The 24,204-nt window shown below is 28.6% G+C and overlaps 2 protein-coding genes across 2 annotated transcripts in view; both read right to left on the reverse strand.

Moving 5' to 3' along the window:
• The window catches only part of LOC141524055 (uncharacterized), a 20,184-nt gene extending 18,510 nt beyond the window's left edge, over nucleotides 1–1,674 (reverse strand). Inside the window, exon 1 of the mRNA XM_074237804.1 lies at nucleotides 1,544–1,674. The gene's annotated coding sequence lies outside the window, so the exon portion shown is untranslated. The remainder of the gene's footprint in view (nucleotides 1–1,543) is intronic.
• Nucleotides 613–23,536, reverse strand: Hs3st-a (Heparan sulfate 3-O sulfotransferase-A). Its single transcript, XM_074237635.1, has 4 exons — nucleotides 23,247–23,536; nucleotides 5,445–5,536; nucleotides 2,595–3,162; nucleotides 613–2,003 (listed from the first exon to the last, which is right to left on the reverse strand). Exons 2-4 carry the CDS (start codon nucleotides 5,501–5,503, stop codon nucleotides 1,338–1,340), a joined length of 1,293 nt encoding a protein of 430 aa, XP_074093736.1. The 5' UTR covers nucleotides 5,504–5,536; nucleotides 23,247–23,536; the 3' UTR covers nucleotides 613–1,337.
• Between the last annotated feature and the right edge of the window lie 668 nt (nucleotides 23,537–24,204).

A 24,204-nucleotide genomic window follows, 5' to 3' on the forward strand; every position in this document is an offset into this window, starting at 1 on the left:
TTTTTGGTGTTTTTTTTTGAATTTTATAAATTTTTTTTAAATTTTATAAATTACCGACATTCACACAAGCAGTCAACGATATAACAACGTTCCAATGTGGATTATAAAAATATTAAATCTGTTATTAACTTTAACCTTATTATCTACGGACCAATGTGATCCACGGAGATCGATTCCAAGTTCTGACAGTTTCTTACACTATTTTATTCTTATTATTAGACTTATCAAGTTATTCATTAAATATTAAATACATTTACGGCGACCTGGTACGTCTGTCGTCGTTGTCGGTTGTCTGCGTGACGTAACATTGATCACACGGCAGAGCGAGCATCCTCTAGTGTTATGTGTTATGTCCATGGAACATACTCACACTCCAGCTCTACTCGGAACTATTTATACCTTTTTTAACTTATTAAAGATTATTATCGCATTACTGACGCCGGTAAGAGTTAATGCTGATTAAAAATTCAATTTGCGTGCTACGCTGGATTCTTCGCTTTTGTTATTTAATTAGTTGGCTTTTCGGGTAAAGACTAAGTAATTGACTGGTTATATTTATATTGCGTGACTTTTTTTAATTATTTCAACAAATGGAGACTCGAAATTTTTTAAGTTGTTTTTTTTTTTTTTTTTTTTTTTTTAGATAAAATTCCGAGAGTTTACGGGTAAAAATAGATAACAGTACTGCATAATTTGAATAATTATGCGGTTGTGATTACTAAAAGTCGTAAATTATTTTCATTGATTTTTTTTAAATACTTTTTGTTTAATTGTAGGTAATCAAAAAAATTATCTTCTTATTTTAAAATAAAATTTCTTTTTTACTGGAAAAAAAAAAAAAAAAAAAATTCATAAAATTTTCAGAGAAAAAATTTTAAAAAACTCAGAAATTTGATAAAAATTATTTAAAAAAACAAAATTTTCTTTTTTTTAAGACATGAAAATTTTTTTAACAAAAAATTATTTATATTTTATTTATAACTTTCTATTAGCGCGCGAGATTGCTAACCATGCGACGCCTGGCTGCGATTTTTAGCAATTTTGTATGTTTTTTTATTTTTTCAATTTTTTTCGAATAATTTAAAGATTAAAATTTTTACTAATAAATAAATTTTGTATAAAAAAATTCTAAAAATTACAGAGACTTAATTTTTGATAATTTTATCGTTTAAAAATTAAAAAAAAATATTTTTAAGAATTCTGTAAGAATTTTTTTTTTAAATTTACAAAATGATAAAAAAAAAATGAAATTAATATTAAAATAAAATAAAAATTTTTCTATTTTCGAGTCTACACTTATTAAAATAAATTCCAGCGTCAGAAATAAAATAAAAATGTTATTCCTCCGGCCAGCCGAGATCCTCGCCGACGAGTTCATAAAACCGTTGATTGTGTTCATTGAAGAACCTCCTGAGTTTAGAAACGACGAGGGGATTAACACGGGGATGTTTTCTGCCTTTGCTCTCTCTCAAGCATTTGTCCGCAGTGTCGTTACGCAGACAGTAGAAACCCTTGGTGTGATTAAAATAAAAATTATGCCTACCGATACGGGGCTCCAGACCGAGGAACATTTCAATCCGTTTTAACTGGGGCAATGGATCCTCAATAAGCTGATCCCCGTTAACAACCAGAATTTGTTCCCGTGAAAATACCTCCAGCCATCGGTGCATGTAGTTGTGGTAGAGGGAGATTGTTATAGGTCGATAGGACTCATTAATACTCCCGTCGGGCCGCAAAACCAGCTCTTCGAAGGTTCGACTCGACGCTGCTCTGCGCTGACTCTCTTCTTCGGCAAAAGTCGGGGTTAGGATCCCACCTGTTCCTGGAGGACGTTCTAATGATGATAAAGATGACGTTGAGGATGTTGTCACTGCTGAGGATGTCGATGTTGTAGACACTCGTGTTCGCAGCTGCGTGTAGTCTGATATCGCTCTCGTTACTGGTTCTCGGACTATCAGCAAAAGTTTTATACTCGCGTTCATTGCTCTTATTCTTTCCGGGACCTGAAAGTTTCATAAATTATTAATATCAATTTTATAAATCAAGTTTTTCAAGGGAATTTATCATTTTTAATTGTTGGTCAAAGTACTTGTCAAGATGGCCGATCACGCGAAATGGCGCAGAGCCGCTAAAATTCAAACTTAAAAATAGCGGGAAATTTGAATTTTTGAAAAATGCGACATATTACAACTTTAATTTTGATATTATATTGAATTTAAAAATTAAATTATACATTAAAGTTACGAAATTATAGCAGAAAAAGTTTGTTAAAATATAAAATATCAATATCAATATTATAAAACGAGTTATTTAAGGCAATTTATCAGTTTTAAGTTGTTAATTAGAGTACTTATCAAGATGGCCGTTGATATGAAATGGCGCCGCGCGGCAAAAATTTAAATTATATAATGGCGGGAAATTTAAATTTTTATAGAATTTTACTACGTGTTGACAGTACATTCAATTATGTGACCGAATGAGAATTTTTGCAAATTTCAGCTAATTAATGAATAATAATAATAATAATAATCTTTAATGTTTTTGTATAAAAAATAAATGAAGCCATCTTGACTGAAAAAAAAATATTAATTTACCTCAGGTGTAACAAAATAACTAGGACTTTTCTCAATAGTTATCTGGCCCTTGAGTGAATAGGGCATTTTTTTCCTGTACCACTCTAAACCTTTCTCATAGTTGTCATCGCGGTCAAAGAAGTGAACCTCCCCGGCGGCTTTCTGGATCTGAGGATGAAGGAACAGCATCTCTAACAGAGCACGGGTTCCGCACTTGCGCACTCCGACGATAATGGCTTGCGGAAGGTGCCGGTTTGTGCGTGAGAAGTGGGCCTTGCTGACTAGACTTGGTGGAGGGACGAGGTCCTTGAGGTTGTTGGCTTGCTGCGAAGACGAGGACGGCTGTAGGCGACGAGACGGCGCTGGCTCGAGCTGGTTCGTCGCCAGCTCGTCCGATGAGTCGAAGACTGATGCCGCCGCGTCGAGGCTGTAGACGGCGCTGTCATAGAGGATGTGGAAGGTTAGGAAGAGCGAGACTAGGGCTACCAGTAGAAAGGCCGCTGCTAACTTTGGCCGTGACACGCCGACCACCAGGATGCAGTCTGACGTGTCGCCCTCGGCCGGCCTCATGGCGGAGCGGGGTATCCACCTGTAAATTATTGTAATTTATTATTATTTTAATTGTTGCAAGAGAAGAAATTTTGTAGAACAATTATGAAGAATATATTAAAATTATGGAAAAAGTATATAAATTTCTTCAAATAATTTCAACTAAAATAATATAAAATTAGGAATTAAATTAAATACTTAAACAATTGGCTGCTCATTCAAGTTTCTGATAAAATTAATAACCAAAATTAAGTTGTTATTATTATTGTCGTTAGTGTCTGATCTTATGAATATTATTTTTTAAACTTGTTTTACTGAATTTTAATACGAAAATAATATTAATTTTATAATTATTTTTAATTTGATGAAGCTTACTATGAAAGAAGAAATAAACTGAAATTAAAAATGAACAATACAAAATCATTTAATAAAGTTAAATAATTTTTAATTATTAATTTAATAATTAATAATTATTAAATATTATTTATTTTATGAATTAATTTAAGCAACTGATAAATTAATAATATTAAAAACAACAATAATCAAAAAAATTTTTGGTTTTTAATTAATTGCAATGTATTATCTCAGTCTTAATTATTTTACTAAATAAACATACTTATTTTTAAATATTAACCAAAAGCTTTTCCCGCTAATTTGTTTCAATTATTAAATCGTCGAAATAATTAATATTTTAAATAAAATAATAATATTAAAAAAATACAGAAATTTTCATGATAAATTTATAGTATTTATAGAAAATTGAATGGATTTAAAATTAAGCTTTATTCATGTATATTTAATCAGAGATATTTTTAAATTTTTAATGGAAAACCAATGAATTAATTATTCTTTTCCTTTTAAAAGCTTTTATTTTTTAAAATAGAAATTTATTTTTCCTGCTTTTTTTAAGTACCCTTAAACTAACTTCTGAAGAAAATACTTTAAAGGCAATTAAAAAAAAATAAACTCAATAATTTTTTTTTTTTTTTTTTTTAATTATTGTTATTATTATTTTCATTAATTTATTTCTAAGTACTTGTTTTAACCTAAACTTATATTATTTTTTTAATCTCCAGATTCTATCGTCACGTTACTATTTTCTCTCAGCACGCGATGATTATGTATTAAAAATATATTTACCCATTACTGCTGTTTTAATGAAGTAAGTGAACTTGATATTTTAATCTTTTAATATATAATAATATCAATATAATTAACTAAAGCTTTTGTAATTATAAATACATTTACCATTTAGCTTTTATAACTGGTTACTGATAATAATTATAATTTAGTAATATATTAAACTAAGTATTAATAAATCTCAACTTTGACTATATTTTTAATGCAACAAATTGATATTAAGATAATCGAGTGAGTGAAAGCTTGAAGCTTCTATTAATTTTATTAATAAATTCCCTAGGAAGCTCTTAGAAATATTAATATCATAAGCCATTATAATGAAATAATAATTTCGTGGAATCAAAATTGTTTCTTATTTTTAGGTTCCAATTTTCTGGAGAATATTAAACTTTAATAATTTAATATAAGCTGAATTTTTTCTTTAAAGTAAAGAATTAATTATAAAGGGTCCGTTAAAATTTATTAAAAAAAAGGTTCACTTGAGCCAAAAAAATATTTTTCCTCCTAATTATTTTCTTGAGCGAAAAAAAATTTTTTTTTGACAAGAAAAAATCTTGATCAAATATAAAAATTAATTGTATCAAGTATTTATGATAATTTGAATTAAAAAAAAAAAATTACTTTCATCAAGAATAGAATTTCGCGGTTAAATTGCTTACGATCGGGCGGACTGGGAAAATTTTATCGCGAATTAAAGTACAAGACGTCTATGGAAATCAGGAAGTTTGAGAAACAAGTGAGGTAATTGCTAAAAAAAAAAAAAAAAAAAACTATAGAGCAATTATTTATTTATAGTTTACAAAAGCAATTTCTCGAGCATTTCAGACATTACATTAAGACGTTGATTCAAGTTGATTGATGTAAGATTGAGCTAAAAAATGATTTTTATACCCAAAGTTACTATCATAAAACGTTAGTTCGTGACTGTAAGCCATTTCTCAGTGAAAATTGAGGAGCTTACTACGTACACTAGAAATACATATTCAAGATATTCCCCCGGGAATCAACATCGATTTTTCATCCTCTTTTTTTGTACTTGGAGACAAATTTTCCAAAGCTCTAGTCTGCCGTATTTTATTATAAACACTGAATAGTAAACGGCTTATAATAACAATAATAATAATAATAATAATAATAATAATAATAATAATAATAATAATAATAATGTGTAAAAAAACTTACAAAACATTTATGAGGGACTCAGATGGCCACTCACGACGAGGCCGAGCCTTGTTGGGCATTTGCTCTCTGTTTTCTCACATCCTTGGTTTGTTCTGCATCAAAAATAAAAAAATAATTAAATCATTAATAAGTATCAAAATATTATAAACATTTGAATTAAAATAAACATACTGATAAATAATTTTATTGCTTATTTATAGGAAGAAGATTGTATGCCGGAGTACGCGAGAACAAATCAATGAATCAGTGTCCATTAAAATTTAATCGAGTTTAATAATTTATGATTGTACTGTTCTGGATGGAGTAAAGTTGTAAGACAGATATATTCTGTGACAAAACTCGATTAAGCTTGTATATAGTGTCCATTTGTGTCAACGATATCTATTCGCGAATATTCTATCAAGGACACCGTGAATAATATACAATTTAAACCGCAAATAGCTTCTGGTTTACATTTAGTCTATGTCTTGATGATATAACTGTTCATTTCGGATTAAATTGGATTATCTAGAACTTTTTGTTGTATAAATCAAATTTTAAAAGGTGAGTCTTTTTTTTTTTTTTTTTTTTTCTTTATTTGACGTATTTTAAAAAGCTTTCCATGCTCTTGTCAGTCCATTTTTTCAGGTAGAATTTAACAAGAACCTTTTTGTGGTTTGCAAAAGATTTCAAGGATCTTCGAAGTTGGTTTGAAGTGTGCAATTTTGAAATTTTTGCCAAAAAATAGATTAGATAAATTTATAATTGCTTTGCAATAAATCAAAAAATTTTTGTTAATATAAAATATTATTTAATGATTTAAAAATTTTCTGTTTACTTAAATAAATGTACAAAAAAAAAAAGTAATAAAATAGATTTTTCAAAAATTCCAACCGCATATAGCCCCTCAAAAAAATAAAAATTCAAAACGTATGTTAGATTAACATTTAGTTGATAAATTTGCCGCGTTTGGCGCTGGCTATTTCAAATGGACCAATAGAATTTCTCGAGCCCGCCATTTTAATTTCCCCCGCCATCTTGACGTACTTGAGTTCTAAAACGAATTTTCCTCATAAATCCCTCAAATTTAACGATAATTAAAAAAAAAAAAAAAAAAAAAATTACTGCATTATTACTAACATTAAAACTCTCCATTTCCAACCACCAATCTCTCAATGAAATATTAAAAAAAAAAAAAATAAAATATTAATTTTCTAGTGAACCAAAATCATGATCCTTAAAAGGGTAAAAATATTCTATAAGCTTCTCTGAACATAAAATTCCATTGATCGGTTGAATTAACCCAAAGAGAAAATTTATTCTAAACTACTAAAACTTTAGATCCACGACTAATATGAATTCATTTTCCAGGAGTGAATTCCCATTACAATTATCATTATACACAATATATATGGTAATCCTTATCCTCGGATTGCTCTCTTTAAACGAGCCAGCTGAAAATTAAAAGGCAGCGACCGAGAAAGCAGATGTCAGGCAGGAAAACACACCAGCTCGATCTTCTGCTAATTTTAAATTATTGACTCTATGGAGGAAGTCTAGCTATATCTCCACCGAGCACTTAGAAATGTCAGGGGATTCGAGTCAATTGATTACGTCTGATACGACGGCACGTGGTTCCAAAAGTGGCAAAGCTCTAGGATACCTGCACAGGATACCCACCTACATCCTGATCGCGTAGTATACGAGCAATGTGGTAGTACTACTACTACCTACTCCACCTTGCTCCACCGAGCAACCACCACCCCCTCAACCCCCCACACACAATATAGGTAAATACGAGGGATCTGACTATTTATCAGTGAACATATAGTTATAAGACATGATAACAACGCGGCTGCGCGTTTTTATCCGGTGGTGTGCATTGTGAGTCAAGGTCTCACCCCAGTACCCAGTAGTCGCGATCGACCTGACCTCGCACCTTTTCACTCACCAATATGGCCTATAGTTCGCCCTCCACTCTATAGTCTCTATTCTACACTCCATAATATCATTTCATTATGCATGTATAGTATAAGTACGACATATTCACACATCCATCCATGTATTCACAATAATTTACCAGTCCATAAGTTGAGTCTACATTAGATTCCGGGATCCTAATCCAACAACCAGCTACCTACAACTAAACCGACAACCTACACACACGACACAGACATCGTTAAATAATTTTTACCTCTATTTTTTCCGACCTTTTCATTCCTACATCCACGTACGAATTGCCAGCTACTACCTACTACCTCATAGATTCTACCACTTATCTAGATTCCAGATCCGCTTTAGACTCTCTCTATACGTATGACCTACGACCTGGCAAGTTTAAGTCTCGCTCGGCAAAGTGAGTCTTTGATGTTTCAACGAGGGAGCTATATCCACTCAACTTTTATGGAATCGCTTAGACTTCAGTTTAAAGCTTATCTGACGTTCTGCTCTGAAGCTAGATCAAACTTTTGAGGATTAATTGCTCTTCTGAGTTTCAGGGATTATTTATTTATCCAGGATCAATTTCGGTTCCAATTATTTTATTAGCTAGATCAAGGTATTTTTGGGAATGGGTGCAGTATGTCAATATGTGTATTTTAGAGAGGTTTATTTCGAGTTTAAGCTTCTGAGTTTGGGGCTGTTGCAACGATGGATGGAAAAAGTTTATGGTTTGCTTTTGGAGGGTTATAAATTGAAATTTTAATGGAAGGTTTATAGTTATTGGATTGGAGAAGTTAAAAGATTTTATTTTTTTGGAAAATTAGAATTTAAAAAAGAATATTGATTTTAATTTTGAAAATTATGGTATTAATTGGATTGAAAATAAAATTTAATAATTCTTCAAGATCATTAGCGACTACACGAAAAAATTTATTTGATTTTTGAAATTAGATGAATTTTTAACAAATTAGTAAATTATGGTGTTTGATCAATTTAAAATCGATGCAATAATTATTTTTATATTATTAATAGATATTGTAATCAAAAATTGGTAAAAATTTTGCTATTTTCCAACCTAACTACGTACATACAATATAACGCGACTTATCCGGACGATAGTGTCGCTAATTTATAATAAATATTTTCCAAACTCAATATATTGAATTTTAAGACGAATATTAAAGCCAAATTCAAAGATAAGTTTAATCGGTCAAGTAATTCAAAAATTCCAAGGTTCCAAAATTTTCAAAATCATAAAAATTCATAATTTGTCAGATTCTTTCGCAGATAATTTTTGAACAAAATAATTTATCTAACCGTTGAAAATTGTATTTTAAATCCCGTTAAACGAGCTTTAATTTTTATGCCATTTTATCCTTATAAACTGAAAATAACCTATTCGTCTGTAAGTATTTAATAAAATTTTACTCTTGTAGCCGTTTTGTCCACAGTAATGAAATAAAAAGAAATCTACTTCTATTTCGGATTTCAAATGACCTTTTTTATTAATAATCTTGTTAAATTAATAGTTGAAGTTATTTAATAAATTTTCCGAAAATAACTAGAACAATTTCGAGAAAATCTTCGGATCTTTTCAGCCAAGAATATCAATATTCTTAAATTAAATATATTCTTCTTAATTAAAATAAAATGTGAATACCATTTCTAAATTAAAAAAAACCTTGTCCTTTTAAACGATTAAATTTTTATAAAATTTTTGTAACAATTTTTAGTTTACTTTTAGAGAAAAAATTTATTTTGAAAAAAATGAGCAATATTGTAAGATGAAATTTATTTGTTCAAAATTTTAAACAATTTTATTTCTTAGCTGAAAAAATAAAAATTTTTCACACTAATTTTTTCTTTAAAAAAAAAAAAAATTGTTCTAGATTTGGGAAAAAAAAAATTTTTGGGTGAAAATTCACAAGTTGTCTATCTAAAATTTTTTTTTTAATAAAAAAGTATAATAATAATAATTTTTAATATAAAATTTTAATAAAAAAAATTTGATTTCTTTAGCTAAGTAATAAAATTGCTTAAAATTTCCAAAAAATTAATTTCTTGTCACAACAATGCCTATTTTTTTCAAGATAAATTTTTTTTCAGTGTAATACTAAAAATACTACGCTCAAAACTGGTTAAAAAATAACTCACTACAACATTTAAGAAGAAAGTAAAGAAAAAACAATATATCAGGAAAAAGTTTGATCGAGCCAACATTTAATTCAACTTTGCCTAAACTCTTTTTTTTTTTTTTTTTTTTTTTTTTAATTCTATTTCTCGATTCCCGATAACAAATATATAGAAAACCGCTCCGGTTGTTGTTCCAGAACAATTCTGGTATATTTTATCGACAAAACGCGGGTAATAATTTATTATCCAATAAAAATTTATTATCGGTTAATAATTTGGTTACGCGGTTTTTATTCCGATAATTTTATTTATATACTTTCATTCTATTCTGTTCCTTCAATTTTCCGGTTGAAGATAAATAAAATGAACGGTGTTCCTCAGCGATAGTTCGGCAATTTGTACAGCGCAAAGTAAAATATTCCCGCGAGATCTTTTTTGCTTTTTTACCCCGACACTTTCTTGTAAAACTTTTCTTTCATTTTTTCCCTCGTTCTTTTTCCTTAACTCGACTCGACATTTTGTTACGCTGGATAGATATAGATGTAATGCTATGTAAAAAAGCTGAACTAACCTAGAGACAAAATCGCACAAAGTCTTGTTCTATACTCTATACTCTGGTTATAGTGTAAAGCGTTGAAGCGTTAAAAACCAAAACTTTTATATTTGCGCTCTATGTAAATTTATTTTTCATGCTGCACTGCTTCACACTCGTTATACGGCATTTATTTACTCATTATTGTATGCACATTTTTTCCTTTCTTAGGAAATTTAACTACAAAGGTTACTATTCTAACGAAGTTAAGTGACGGTATGAGTTTGAGATTATGGCGCACTCAAACAAGCCGCTGTAACTATTTAAATTTTTATCTGATTTTAATATAAATTATTTAAAACTCAACAAAAATGTGGTTATAATATTATAATTTTTTATAAATTAATTCAAATGTTAACTGGCTAAAAACGGTGCTAAGGTCGCCAAAATATTTCGTTCAAATCAGTGTTAAATTTTTGGAGTTGTCGATCAATATTTTAAACCAATATTCGACTTCCTCCGTAACTTCTAAAAAAAATTAGCAACTAATTTTTGAAAGTTGTAAAAAATTTTTAATTTAAATAATTAAATTCTGTTTAACTTTAGAGTTTAAATTCTGGTTAACTTTAACTATTTCAGTTAAAACTAGCAACCAACAAAAAAAAAAAAAAAAGTATACGATCATTTTGAATAAAAAATAAAGTTCTAATAAATGAAATAATTTTTTAAAACTATTTCATATACTTTGCAAGGCTGAAAAATATGATTTTTTTTTATTAAATTTTATCGTCTAACTACACTGTGAAAATTTTCTATTAAATTTAAAAATGTTTGAAAAAAAAAGGTGATTTTCGGGATCGGATTTTTTTTTTAATTTTATTAAGGGTACATTAAAGATTATTACCTGAAATTTTTATTAAAAAATATTTAATTATTACAAAGTTATTAACAATCTCGTAGAGCACTAAAAAAAATTTCCCCTTCCATGGTCGGTTTGATAACTCAAAAACGGATCATCTGAAATTAAAAATCCAAATTGATTTTTAATCAGTAAGAATGTAGTTGTCGTCGCACGTACGGAATTTCAAAAATTTTTATTTGTACCCTTAGTAAAATAAAAAAAATCCGATCCCCAAATTCCTTTATTTTCCCTGTCAAAAAATCACCTCTTTTCAAATTTTTAAATTTAAAATGTACAATTTTTAAATTTAATATGTCCAGGAATTTTCAAAGTTGTACCCAGAACTTGAACAAGCAAGCGCCGTATATTCAAGTTTTGGTCCTTATATATTTTCTAATCACAGCAGTTTAGTAGTTGACCAGTCTATTACCAGAGTAATATAGTAATGGTACGACAATAAACAATGTGGTTTAATTGCTTTTCATATAGATATAAGCGATATAAATACAATAGTGCCATTAATTAAGTAATTAGTGCAACAATTACAAATAATTTTAAGTGAAAAGTTATTATTTATTTTTTAAAATAAAATTTTGACCTTAAATTAATCAGCATTGTGATTAGAATCACTCAATGTAAGTTGAATAAATTTTATATAAAAAGATTAACGTAATTAAAAAATAATTCAAGGTTAATTAAATTAAATAGATTACTTAATTAATTTTAAATTTCCAAAGAATTAATTAAAGCAAAAAAAAAAAATAATTTTTCTTTAGATTAATTTTTTTATTGTCTTGTATCAAGATTTCTGCATAGCTATCTAAATCCACGAATTTATCTAAAAATTTTTTGTCATTTTTCCAAAAAACGCTTACAAATGATACTTATTTTGATTAAAGAGTTATCTAAATAGCGCTGATAAATAATCTAAATAGTCTAAAAGCAAAAAAGGTGAGTTTTGTCAGAGGGTTCTTAGGATTTTGTGGATAAAATATGACACATTATCTGAAGTAGGTGGAAAAGCCGCCTTGGGCGACCGTTGTGAGCCTCTTATCATGAGAGGGGAGACTCCCTCTTATTCTTGATGCCTGTATTGCCTGTATTGCCCAATACCACCCGTAGAGTATCTTCCGGTGAATAATTTATAAAATAACTCATAATGTATAACATAACATTGAGCTCAAGAAGAAAGGACCAAAAAGAAGAGAAAAAACGGCAAGATATCTTAATTAACAAAGCGAATGAATAAATAAATAAATAAATAAAACAAAGATCGACAAAAGTGAAGAAGAAATAAGAAGAATAGCCAATAGTATAACAAAAAGGTGAATTATTTATAACATAAAGTTATTCAATTAAGAAAAAAGTTTAGTTGGCAGACAGGCAGCGCATTGCGAATTCGTTAAATTGAATAAGTGTTTTGAGGTACACAGGAGGACAGCCTTTGGGAGGAACGTAGGCCTTTCAGCAGCTCCAACGAATCCAATTGACCTGCCTGCCACCGTTGTCTGGTGGTATTCCCTCGAGGGTGCTCTCTTAATCACCCTTGACCCGGTTCCCGTGAAATTGTACATCCTCTTTCGGCTCCGTGGCTCCCAATCTTTCGCATCTGCATCATCCACAATGACTCCTTAAAGGTTCTTCGCTTTATACTTGATTCGACGAGAGCCAAGTGCCCTCGCCCGCTTTTGTCTCTTGTTCGAGACAAGACTTTGTTCCGCTGGATAGACACAAGGCACACTCCTATTCTCACAAGTCTATGATGAGTTTTAGGAACCAACATCACGGCTATTTCGAGATTTGTAATTGTCCAATTTTTTTTTTTTTTTTTTTTTTTTTTTTTTTTTTTTTTTTTGACAGAAGAATCTTCACTTGGGGAAGATTCAGGAGGCAACGGGATTTTTTTTATAGAAATTACGTTTTCAAATGCACGAAGAAAAAAATTTTAATGCCAAAAGGGCGTATTACAGCAGTTAGATAGGGTTTTATGCCAAAAAGGCGTATAAAAAATTTTTTTTCGCCATTCAACTTAGAACTGCTCAAAACGTAAAGATTTGTCAAAAAAAATTTTTCAACGTACTAATGCCAAAAGGGCATATCTCAAAACATACGCCCTTTTGGCTTTAGAAAAAGTTTAGCCTAAAGCCAAAAGGGCGGATAAAAAAACTTTCAATTGTTGCTCTGAAATATAAATTTTAACTCTAAAAAATAAATCCAGATGATTTAATATTGTTTAATTTCGCGCCTCTGACTCACCAAACATGTTAGATATCGCAACTGTTTTTTTTTTTTTTCTTTTTCAATTAAAATTATAAACAGAATTCGTATTAAAATTGTAATAAGGTAAAAGAGCCAGTTATTGACACTTGCAATTTTATTCTAATTAAAAAAAGCAATTTTCTTAAAATTTATAATTCAAAAATTATATTTATTAATTTATTAGAGTTGATTTGTTTTTTTTTTTTTTTTTTTTTTTAATTAAAATAAAATTGCAAGTATCAATAACTGGCTCTTTTACCTTAATAACCTTTAAAAATACCTATTTGTAATTTAATAATCAATATATATTTTCAATTATGCAGCAAAATTAGTAACATATAAATGACAATTCAAAGCAATCGGCAAAAAAAATTATCCGCCCTTTTGGCTTTAAGTTACTAAATTTTCAATGTCCTAAAGCTAAAAGGGCGTATAAGTTAAAACATCCGCCCTTTTGGCTTTGGAAATTTATTTTTTTATTTTTAGAATTAGAAAGTGCACTGACAAAAAAACAATCTTGATTCAAGAAACTTTTTTTCTTCAAAATTTGAACTCTTGAAGCTATATACAGATATATTTTTTTCAAGAATTTTTATCTCTTGGTTCAAGATTTACTAAATTTTAGGGACTCGTTTCCTTTGTGCAATAATATGTAATTCCCAATATCTAATATCTGATAAATAATTTATCAGACATGTCGCAATTAATTATAGGAAAATAGTTTGAATGGGACAATTAATTTTCCATCCGGACCACGTTGTTTGCTCCGCTGATTACACCTTGATTGAAGCTCTGGTAATTGGTTACAGAGCCGAATCTACGTCTCGTGATCGCTAAACCAGTGCAATGACTCAAAGAGTAGAGGGAGTTAAAGAGACTACCATAACGAGATTCACCTTTTTATTTTCTGATTACCCTTTTTTATTTTTATCATCATCCCTTTTATTTCCTTCCTCTTTACTTTTTATTTTATTATCGCTATATCTATTTTTTTTTTATTTCACCCCGACATTGTCTTCCTATTCGTGCACTACTTTAATTTACACTAAGCCCGACGGTTAATAGTGATGAAAAACTATTTAATATCGAGGATGTGATTTCGTTAAAACACCAAGGTCAATAATAGTTCTCTTGAGAACAAAATTTTTTTCTGCATGTAATCCGAAAAAATATCCCGTATAATTTGAATTATACTCAGTAGAATCTTAGATTATATAATTTTTTAAAAAATTGTAATATTCAACTTTTTTTTTTTTTAATTGTTCATTTTTTTATGTATTTTTCAAAAATGGATAGAAATATTTAAGGATCATTTAAGCACAATTTTTTCAATAATTTGGGGTTGAAAAATTTTTTGGTAAATATTTTCAAGTGGGGTCACTTAATTTTTATTTTTTTGAACGAATTTTCTATTTGATTTTATTGATTTATTAAAAAAAAAATTAATTACAACAATTTTCACAAATTTTACAAATTTTCAAAAAAATTTTTAAATTAAAAAAAAAAAAAAAAATAAATATCACAATTTAAAAAAAAAAATTATATTATCCAAGATTCTACAGAGTATAATTCAAATTATACGGGATATTTTTTCGGATTACATCCAGTGTAATCTTACTATATTTTTTCTCCATGTATCAAATCTTCCAGGAGATCTCGGCAAAATGAAACTTTTTACCGCCTTAAAAAAATGTAATTTTAACGAGCACTCTGGTCTACATACAACCAAAAATTACACTTTGTTACGACCTATTTTAAATTTTCTTTGGTGTAATAAAATACCCAAGAGTATATTCTCCCTTAGAATTTTTCTTTGGTCTCACGAAACGTACTGAAGTATTAAGTTCTTTTTAATAAGTTCACTGACTTCTAGTGTAATTAATAATTACGTTGATAATTTAATTATTCACGGGTGGGGCCACCGTTTGTTGGTTTACGCGTTACCGAAAAAAATTTAACTGTACTGAAAGGCGTCATTCGAAGACATGCCGAAAGGTTGTAAGTTCATTTTTTATTCATATTCCGACTCCGATTAATCTATACGGTTACACTTAACTATTTATATTAAGACAAATTTAACTAACGGATGATTGCATACCCCAGAAACCAAGTTATTGGGAAGGAAAAGGAATTATTTATTATTTAGACTTGCTACTCGCAAAAAGTGCCAAGGTTGCCTTTAATAATACTTATCTTCTGAGAATTAGGTGAAGTTTAAGTAGAATTTATCAATTTAATTTTAAAAAGATAATAGTGAAATTTTTGAGCTATTATTTTTGTAGTTATTGTTTCTTTATTAACTTTAGAGTATTTTGTGGAATGATATTTAAAAAAAAAAAAAAAAAATAATCGAAAATCAAAAATGTCAATCATCCCGAAATTTTCAAAAAAAAAAAAAAAATCCTAATAAGTTAATTTTCAAAAAAATTATGATTATTCAACAAAAAAAAAAAAGCTGTCTTTTTTAAATGACGTAATTTTTTTTTGATTGGGAAAAAAATTTGAAAAAATTCTGAAAATTGTATTCAATAAAGAAAAATATAAAAATTTCAGAAAAATCGAAAAGAATGGTTTAAAAAATAAATAAAGTTATTAATTATATCAAAAACTTGAGAGAGCAGTCAATTTTAAATTAATTAATTTAATTCCTAATTTTTATATTATTTCACTCAAAATTATTTAAAGAAATTTATATACTTTCTAGCATCATTTGGATGCTTCCTTCATTATTGTTCTAATAAATCTTGACTCTTCTTCTAGAATAGTAAAAATTATAAATAATAATAATAATCATAATGATATGCATATAAACCCATCGTAACTTCTGAATTTTTAACATGAAATACGTGACCGTACTACAGACGATTTGATATTAAAAATAAAACCAAACGTTCATGTGCCGACGCAGTGACTCAAGAGTATCATAAATAAAGTTGAAGAATAAAAATAAACCTAAAAATTACTTTATTTTCATTTTTTCATAATTGTAATCCCGCAATTTAATGCACGACAGAATTTTGAAATAAATAACAATGTCCAGAATTTCTTTTTTTCATTTCTTCTCTTCATCTCATTCTACTCTACTAAAATAAAAATAACAAGTATAAACTAAACCCATCGAAAAATATTTACAGTGTAATTTTAATTTAAAATCTATAATTTTAAAATTCAAATTTATGTAAATTGAATATGGAAAATAAGGAAATGTAAATAAGGTTTTAAATGTCTTGATACGCGAGTTAATTTTTTTTTGCCTTACTTTTTTTTTTTTTTCATAAATAAAATTACCTTTTATCATTAGATTAAATTAAACATTTTTTTTTTTTTTTCGTAAAATAGCAATATTAAAATTAATAAAAATATATTTAATTAAACAATTGCATCAATTACATTTCCATCATCGCAATATTTATTTTTAATATTGAATTCAATATGTTTATTCAAAAATAAACTTAAACAAATATTTCTTCTTCCGCTATTAAATAAAAAAAGATGAGAAAAAAAAAAAAAAAAAAAAAAAAAAAAAAAAAAAAAGATGCTCTGAAATTTTTATTCGATTTTTATTCCCCAGGAAAATGCCATTTCTTCAATAAAATAATAAATAAAATAAAACTGAAGTTTGATAAGCCACGAGGATGAAGTTGTCAAGTAAAAAAAATAAGAAAAAAAAAATCTAAAATGGAATCGAAATGTGTCCGAGCATCGGAGCGAAATAAAACGGAAGGGAAAGAGTTGGACTGATGATAGAGGAAAGGAAACGGATCTTGAATCGACACGTCTTCAGCTTCCTCTACACTCATATACTCGCACATCGCAAAAATACAGATATCTGTCCTGGTGTTGGTATTAATACACAAGTATATAATATTAGATGAACACGTAAGCGCCTATGCACGTCAATAAGCAATTCCAACTCTAGGTAATTAGATCCGCTTGCAATTCTCAGGGCTCATTGCTTCAAACATAAGATAGGTCTTATTCTATTTTTCAAAAAATACCATTTGGCAGCCGAAATGAAAGTAAATTTTTTAAACTATAAATTTGCACACAAAAAAAATAATTGAACCAAAATTATTGTCTTGAATTTTTGGTTTTTGAATTAATAAACTTGTCATTTGTAGTTCAATAAATTTATCATAAAATAATAATACTATTGTAGAATTTTTAAGAAGCAAATTGGTTCATTGAAAAGCAATTTATATTTAAGGGAATTGTCGTGGTTAATTTATTTATTTTAAAATAATTTGTTCATCTATTAAATATTACTAAAAATTTTTTAATAATTTAAAAATTTATCTTGAAGAAAAATTGATTTATTAATTGCTAAGAAATATTTATTCGTAGAGAACATTAAATAATTAATTATTAATTAAGAAATATAAATTAAATAGAGTTAATAATTGCACATTTAATGCACAGAAAAAAAAATTAACTTGAATCAACTAAATAATTTTGAAAAATTTCATCTTCTTAATTTGAGAAAAAAAATTTTTAAACCGTGAATTGCAGTTAAATAAACAAATATTTCAATCAACCTGGAAAAAAATTCTGTTTTTTGATTGTGTGTCATCGCTTGATCAGATTCGACCGCGTAAATTCATATTGGAGTTTGTATTCAGCAATGACAAACGATAATTTAAGGATTACAACAGATTTTCGTGAAAATTACAGCAATTAACGTTGAAAAACAAGAACAATATCGATTAAAATAAATTATTTGAAGAAACAATGAAGCGTTTTACCCAAAGTATTAAAATAATGAAGAGAAAAACGAAAAGTATTATTAAATCGATAAATTACTGCTAAAATATTAAACAAGAGTCGGATAATTATAACAAAGCATAAAATGACTGGCGTAATAGCTTTTTAATTAAATTAATGGAACATCCATAAAATAAGTAACGAGAAAACAATGAAAGGTTTGCTTAACCAAAAAAATACTCGTTGAATATTTGTTTTATTGTTTTGCGAGATCGCGATTGGAAAAGGTGAAAGCGACAAGCTTGGAGCTTGGAGCTTGTAGCTTGCAGCTTGCAGCTTGCAGCTTGCAGCCCGAGCTGTACAGGGGTGCTGTTATTATTGTTTCCCCGTTATTATTATTACTGTTATTATTGTTGGTTACGAGGAAACTTTATACTGTATTGTGCAACTGCAGGTGTATTTACCCCGTAGCTATTGGTGCCGTTAAACCATTCCCTTCAACAACGACAATCCAGCATCTACCGGCACACACTACTGCTCTTTGTTGCTATTGCTATTGCTTTTGCCCTGAATGTACATATAAACGCGATAGTTTACGGCGGATGTGCGAGCCGCTTCTATTCCATTCGATTCGAGGCAGTGCAGCGTGAGTTGAGGGTGAAAAACCCTCTAGTGCAACAGAGAGAGCTATCAAGAAGAGCAAGGGCTGCTAGAGAGTAAAGAGCTTTAGGTACTCGATCCCGAGGCCAACGAACCAAATACTTTCATCGACAACTTTTCTTCTCTGTACTCGTTTTTTCTTTTTATTTATCAGCTATTTTCCCACTCGACTTCATTGGAAATTAATTATATTCATTTAACGCTCCATCACACAAACCTTTTATGTTTAATCTGCAGTTATAATTATCATTACGTTACTAATTTCTTGAAAAAGTAACATTTCTTTTCAATAATTCAATTCAGGTTTCTTTTTTTGAGTGGGTTTTTTTTTTTTTTTTTTTTTTTATTAAATATTCGCTTCATGATTAATGTGAATAATTTACAGATAAAAATTATTTGTTTATTTGACTGAAATGTGTCATTTGATTGCAACAAATCGATATAATCTTGTGAAGATACTGAATTTACGGCAAATACTTGCAACTTTGGCGCTACCTGTCATTTCTTGTCCTATTAAAAATACTTGCTAGCAATTTTACTGTTTCTTCTTTATAATATTAATATTTAGCTTCATTTTAATTCAAAATATCAATTATTTCTTCACTAATTTATATTTAACTTATAATTTCGACGAAATTCTAGCCTTATTTTCAAAATATCTCACTACTTTTTATATATATCATCAATTTATAAAGATTATATAATAAAATCTAACAAAAATACAATATTTACGGCAAATATCGGCAACTTTGGCGCTACTTGTTATTATTTACTCTTGCCCTACCGGTCGCTAATAAAAATACTTGTGAGCAATTTTACTATTTCTTCTTTATGATATTAATATATGGCTTTATTTTAATTAAAAAATTCAATTATTTCTTCAATAAACTATATTCCACCCATAATTTCGACTAAATTCTGTCCTTATCTTCGAAATATCGTACTATTTTTCCATATATCATCAATTTGTGAAGATTAGGTGATAAAATCTGACAAAAATACTAAATTTGCGGCAAATATCGGCAACTTTGGCGCCACTTGTCATTTCTGGCAAACAATTTTATTGTTTCTTCTTTATTATGTCAATATAAGACTCCATTTTAGTCAAAACATTGTTTTTGAACATCAATTGGAACATCCAGTTCAGGTAAAAATCTTGTTTTATCTTCATAATATTCCATTATTTTTCAAAAATTATGATCAATTTAGTGAGATTAGATGCTCTAATGTAATAAAAACACCCAACCGGAGACAAATAACGGCAACTTTGGCGCTACTGGTAATTTCTAAGCCAGCCATTTTTATTACCAACGCAATTTCTTGTCAGAAAAAGCCAGAAATTAATTTTTCTGATTGTTCTTACAAAGAAGAAATAAAAATATTATCAATTCAAGTGAATTATATTGTAGGATTTGTAAATTTAAAACCTTTGCTGGCTACTCTGAGATTTAATCTTCAAATTTTTGATTTCTATAAAGAAGAATACAGTAGCCATTTGGTACAAGAGAACACACAACAGAAACGTGTCGAAAGAGCGACCACTAACGGGGATTTAGACTCAATCCAGTCCATTTTTTTAAGTCCAAGAACGAGCTGGGCTCGGACGTGGACTTGGAGCTGATGTAGCTTAGAAAAGAGCTCCTTTAATGTGAGTTTCTCGAGTGAGATACTTGTCTCATTTAAAGTTGCTCTATTCCGTTCCTTTAAATCCTTAGATTCTTATCTTCCTTCCTCTCGGCTCTCAATCCTACTTATTTCTTCATATTAAAACCTCCTACATGTCGCTACAGCGGATAGAAGATAGAAGGAAGACTAAATGCACAACGTCAGCGCTATTTGTCACCACTCAAATCTTATAAAATTTTTTTTTACTACCCATCTACTGTTACTCGTTACATTACACTTACTATTATTATTATTATTACCATTGTTTTTAGATTAACTTTGGAGTATTTTCTTCAGGAGTTAGTGTAATGGTACTTTAAAAGAAACTGGAAGATATCAAAAATAACTTTAACAGTTCAGAAAATTCCGGGTTTTGTTAAATTAAATTTCTTTATATAAATAATTTCTTCAATTTAACAAATCTCTATTTTAAGAAATTAAAGCTTTTATCGTAATTACTAGGACAAGAGTAATTAACTCATTGCTTTTCCGTCAAGCATTCTAAAATAATTCCGATTAAATGTACATGAAAAAAAACAGCTTATTTTTAAAGTTTGTATTTTATTAAAAATTTATTATTATTCCAACTATTTTATAAATAAAACAAGTTCATGGAAAAAGCTCAATTAATATTTAAAAATAAATATGTAATTTTGGTTTAATAATTAAAACTGAGATTTTACAAAAAAAAATTTTTAAACTTCCAAAACAATTTAACTTTATAAAATGATTTTGTATTGTTCATTTTTAATTTTGCTCTATTTCTTCTTTTAAAGTAACCTTCACCAAATTAAAATTAATAACAAAGTTAATATTATTTTAGTATTTAAATTCAGTAGAATAAGTTTAAAAAATAATCTTCATAAGGTCACACACTAAAGACATTAACAATAATTTTGTTTATTATATAAAGTTATTAATTATACCAAAAACTTGGCAGAGCAGTCAAGTTTTAAGTATTTAATTTAATTCCTAATTAAAATTTTTTTAATTATTTATTTAAAGTCACATCAACCTTTAGGGTCCTTAGCGACAATATTTTTTTTTTTTTTTTTTTTTTTTTTTTATATATATTATTTCAGTCAAAATTATTTAAAGAAATTTATATAATTTTTTCAATTATTTTGATATATGCTTCATTTCTTCTTTTATAATAAGCATCACCAAATTAAAAATATAAACATAGTTAAGATTATTTTAGTATTAAAATTTAATAGAATAAGTTTAAAAAATAATAGATTGCTATATGAGTAGACCATTGATGTGTTAGCAATTGCAACTCAAAAAAAAAAAAAAATATAACAAAGTTAATATTATTTCAGTATTAAAATTCAGTACACTGATAAAAAAATTAACTTGACTCAAGAGCCTAAATCTAGAATTATTGAGAATTATTAAGAATTATTATAAATTATTATGTAGACTTGTCATATTGTTTGTATCTTGTTGATATGCAAATTATTTAATCTATTATTTTGTATTATTATATACTCTAATACTATGTACTCATAGAAATGATTTTGATATTAATTTCTTGATGTAGAAATTATTTAACTATGTATTATAAATTGCCATTTGGCTTTTTGCCTTGGCATCAAATTTAAATAAAATCTAAAATCTAAATCTTGAACCAAGATTACCATTATGAAGAAAATAATTTTCTTAGATCAAGAATAATTACTTAACTCAAGAATTTATTCTCTTGATTAAAAAAAATCATTTTTTTTTTCAAAATGGCTCTTTTTGGCTCTTGAGTCAAATTAATTTTTTTTATCAGTATAAAATAAGTTTAAAAAATAATCTTTATAGGATCAAACACTAAAGACATAAATTTCTAAGTATTTAATTTAATTCCTAATTTAATATTAAATTTCAGCCAAGTTTACAAGACAAAATTTCCACCCTTTAAATATTTTTCTCCTAATTATTTTAACAAACCTCTTTTTCTAGAATTACCGCCTGAAGTACCCACCTCCATCAAAGCACCCCTGATTCGTGGTATTCACCGATCAATCTCATTTGATGTTTAAATTTCGTGGTAACGCAAGATGCGTGTCTTACAATACTCGGCATTTACTCACCCCATTTCTTGCTGCCTCGAAAGTGAGCACACAGAAGCAGCACAGGCACTATTAGCTCAAACAACAGCCTAGCAGTCACAGTAGTAGTAAGCAATAACTATTCCCATTCCACTACACATCAATCCTGGCTGAACCTAACCAGGAAGGCCTAAAGGGGTTTCTAGAGGGCAAAAGAGCCACTGTTAAACTCATACCAAGTACAAGTAAGCATTCACTCGAAATGTGCAAACTAAGGAACCGAGTGCCGAGTGGTTAGCTCAGGCGAGGGCAATTCGTCCAGTAATCGATCTCCAACCACTTACTAAAAACTACCGCCAACTTTTCTTAAACTAAATAGCTAATTACCATCATTATCATCATCTTCACAATAAATATCCATTAAATTATAATTAACACTTTTAATACTGAAGTTAGCGGTCAGCTGTCAATTTTAAAAATTTTTTTAACAAATCAATTACAATAAAAAAATAACACTGAAGTTTTAAAAATTTTTTTTACAAATAAATTATGGCAAAAAAAAAATTTATAAAAAAAATTGACATTTAAAAATTTTTAAAAATAATTTTTTGGAGCAAATTTATTTGTCAAAAAAAATCAAAAAATTGTCAAGTGACAGCTAACTTTAATGTAATCTAGATTTTAAAAATTTTTTCAACAAATCAATTACAATAAAAAAATGCTTCCAAAAATTTTCACTTGTAATTTTTATTAATTTTTACACGTGAAACTTTTTAATAATTTTTTAGACATTAAATTTAGCTGTCACTTGACAATTTTTTAATTTTTTTTAACAAATAATAACAAAAAAAATTTTATTAAAAAAATTGTAAAAATTTTAATAATTTAAAAATGCAATTTTTTAGAACAAATTTTGAATATCTGTCAACTTCAGTGTCATTAACACCTAACCTAACACGTACTTTTATTTTACAGGTAGATCAATCACTCACCTCCAGCTCCAAGGTCATCGCTCCATCAATTAAATCCACAAATTAGCTCCCCAGACTCGGAAGAAGAAGATGATTTTTTTTTAATCAGACACTGAAACTTCCGGACACGGGAACAAGCACTCGAGTAAGTCGGCATACGATCAGATATATAATTTATCAATCTTCAATATTATAATAACGATAGTAACAATAATAATAATAATAATTACAATTCTAACAATGATAATAATAAATATAATTATAATAGAAGCGGCGCTGCGCTAGAGCGCGACCAGCCGACGAGGACAAGCCCCGAGCGCGTTGAGGTTTGTCAGAGAACTGGCGGGAGCCGACATGAACGTCAAGCTCTGGCTTTTTGCGCATGCGCACAACCCGTCTATCGCTTGTTTTAAATTTCTTCTTGCTTCTACTGAGCTTAACTCGGTCGCCGTCTCATTCTCACGCTACGGCTACGACTACGGGTACTACGGGCATTACGGCCCCCACCACAACTGCTTCGCTAAGGTAAGAGCTAGTAGAGGAATTTTTTCTCCTCGTCGAATAATCGGAGCACCCTCATCAACCCTACCTGTCATCTCGCTCGATTTTTTTATGCATTTAATTTATTTTTTCTTTCAGTCTCAAGAGCAACACAAGAGGATGCTGGAGTGCACCCACTCAATGGTAGTTTTTTTAATAACCAGCTCTGGTTGATGACCCAATCAGGGGTCACCTGGTACGCCGGCAACCTGGGAATGCTGCCAAGATCTTCGGGTAAACAATCTTCGGGGATTACCCGTTATTTTATTACGTAAAACTACTGCCAGGATTTTCATTTTTGTCGATGCGTTTAATCTGACACTTGTGTGACAGTTTTCTGAATTGGTAATGTCTGCTTTTTTTTTTTTTTTTTTTTTTTTCATGGACTTTTATTGGCAATTGTCATGGAACTGAAGCGTACGGATAAGTGTAACGTTAA

The sequence above is a fragment of the Cotesia typhae genome, unplaced genomic scaffold (genome assembly GCF_013202065.1).
Source record: "Cotesia typhae breed Kobodo isofemale line unplaced genomic scaffold, CoteBio_Ctyphae contig_10, whole genome shotgun sequence".
NCBI lineage: Eukaryota > Metazoa > Arthropoda > Insecta > Hymenoptera > Braconidae > Cotesia > Cotesia typhae.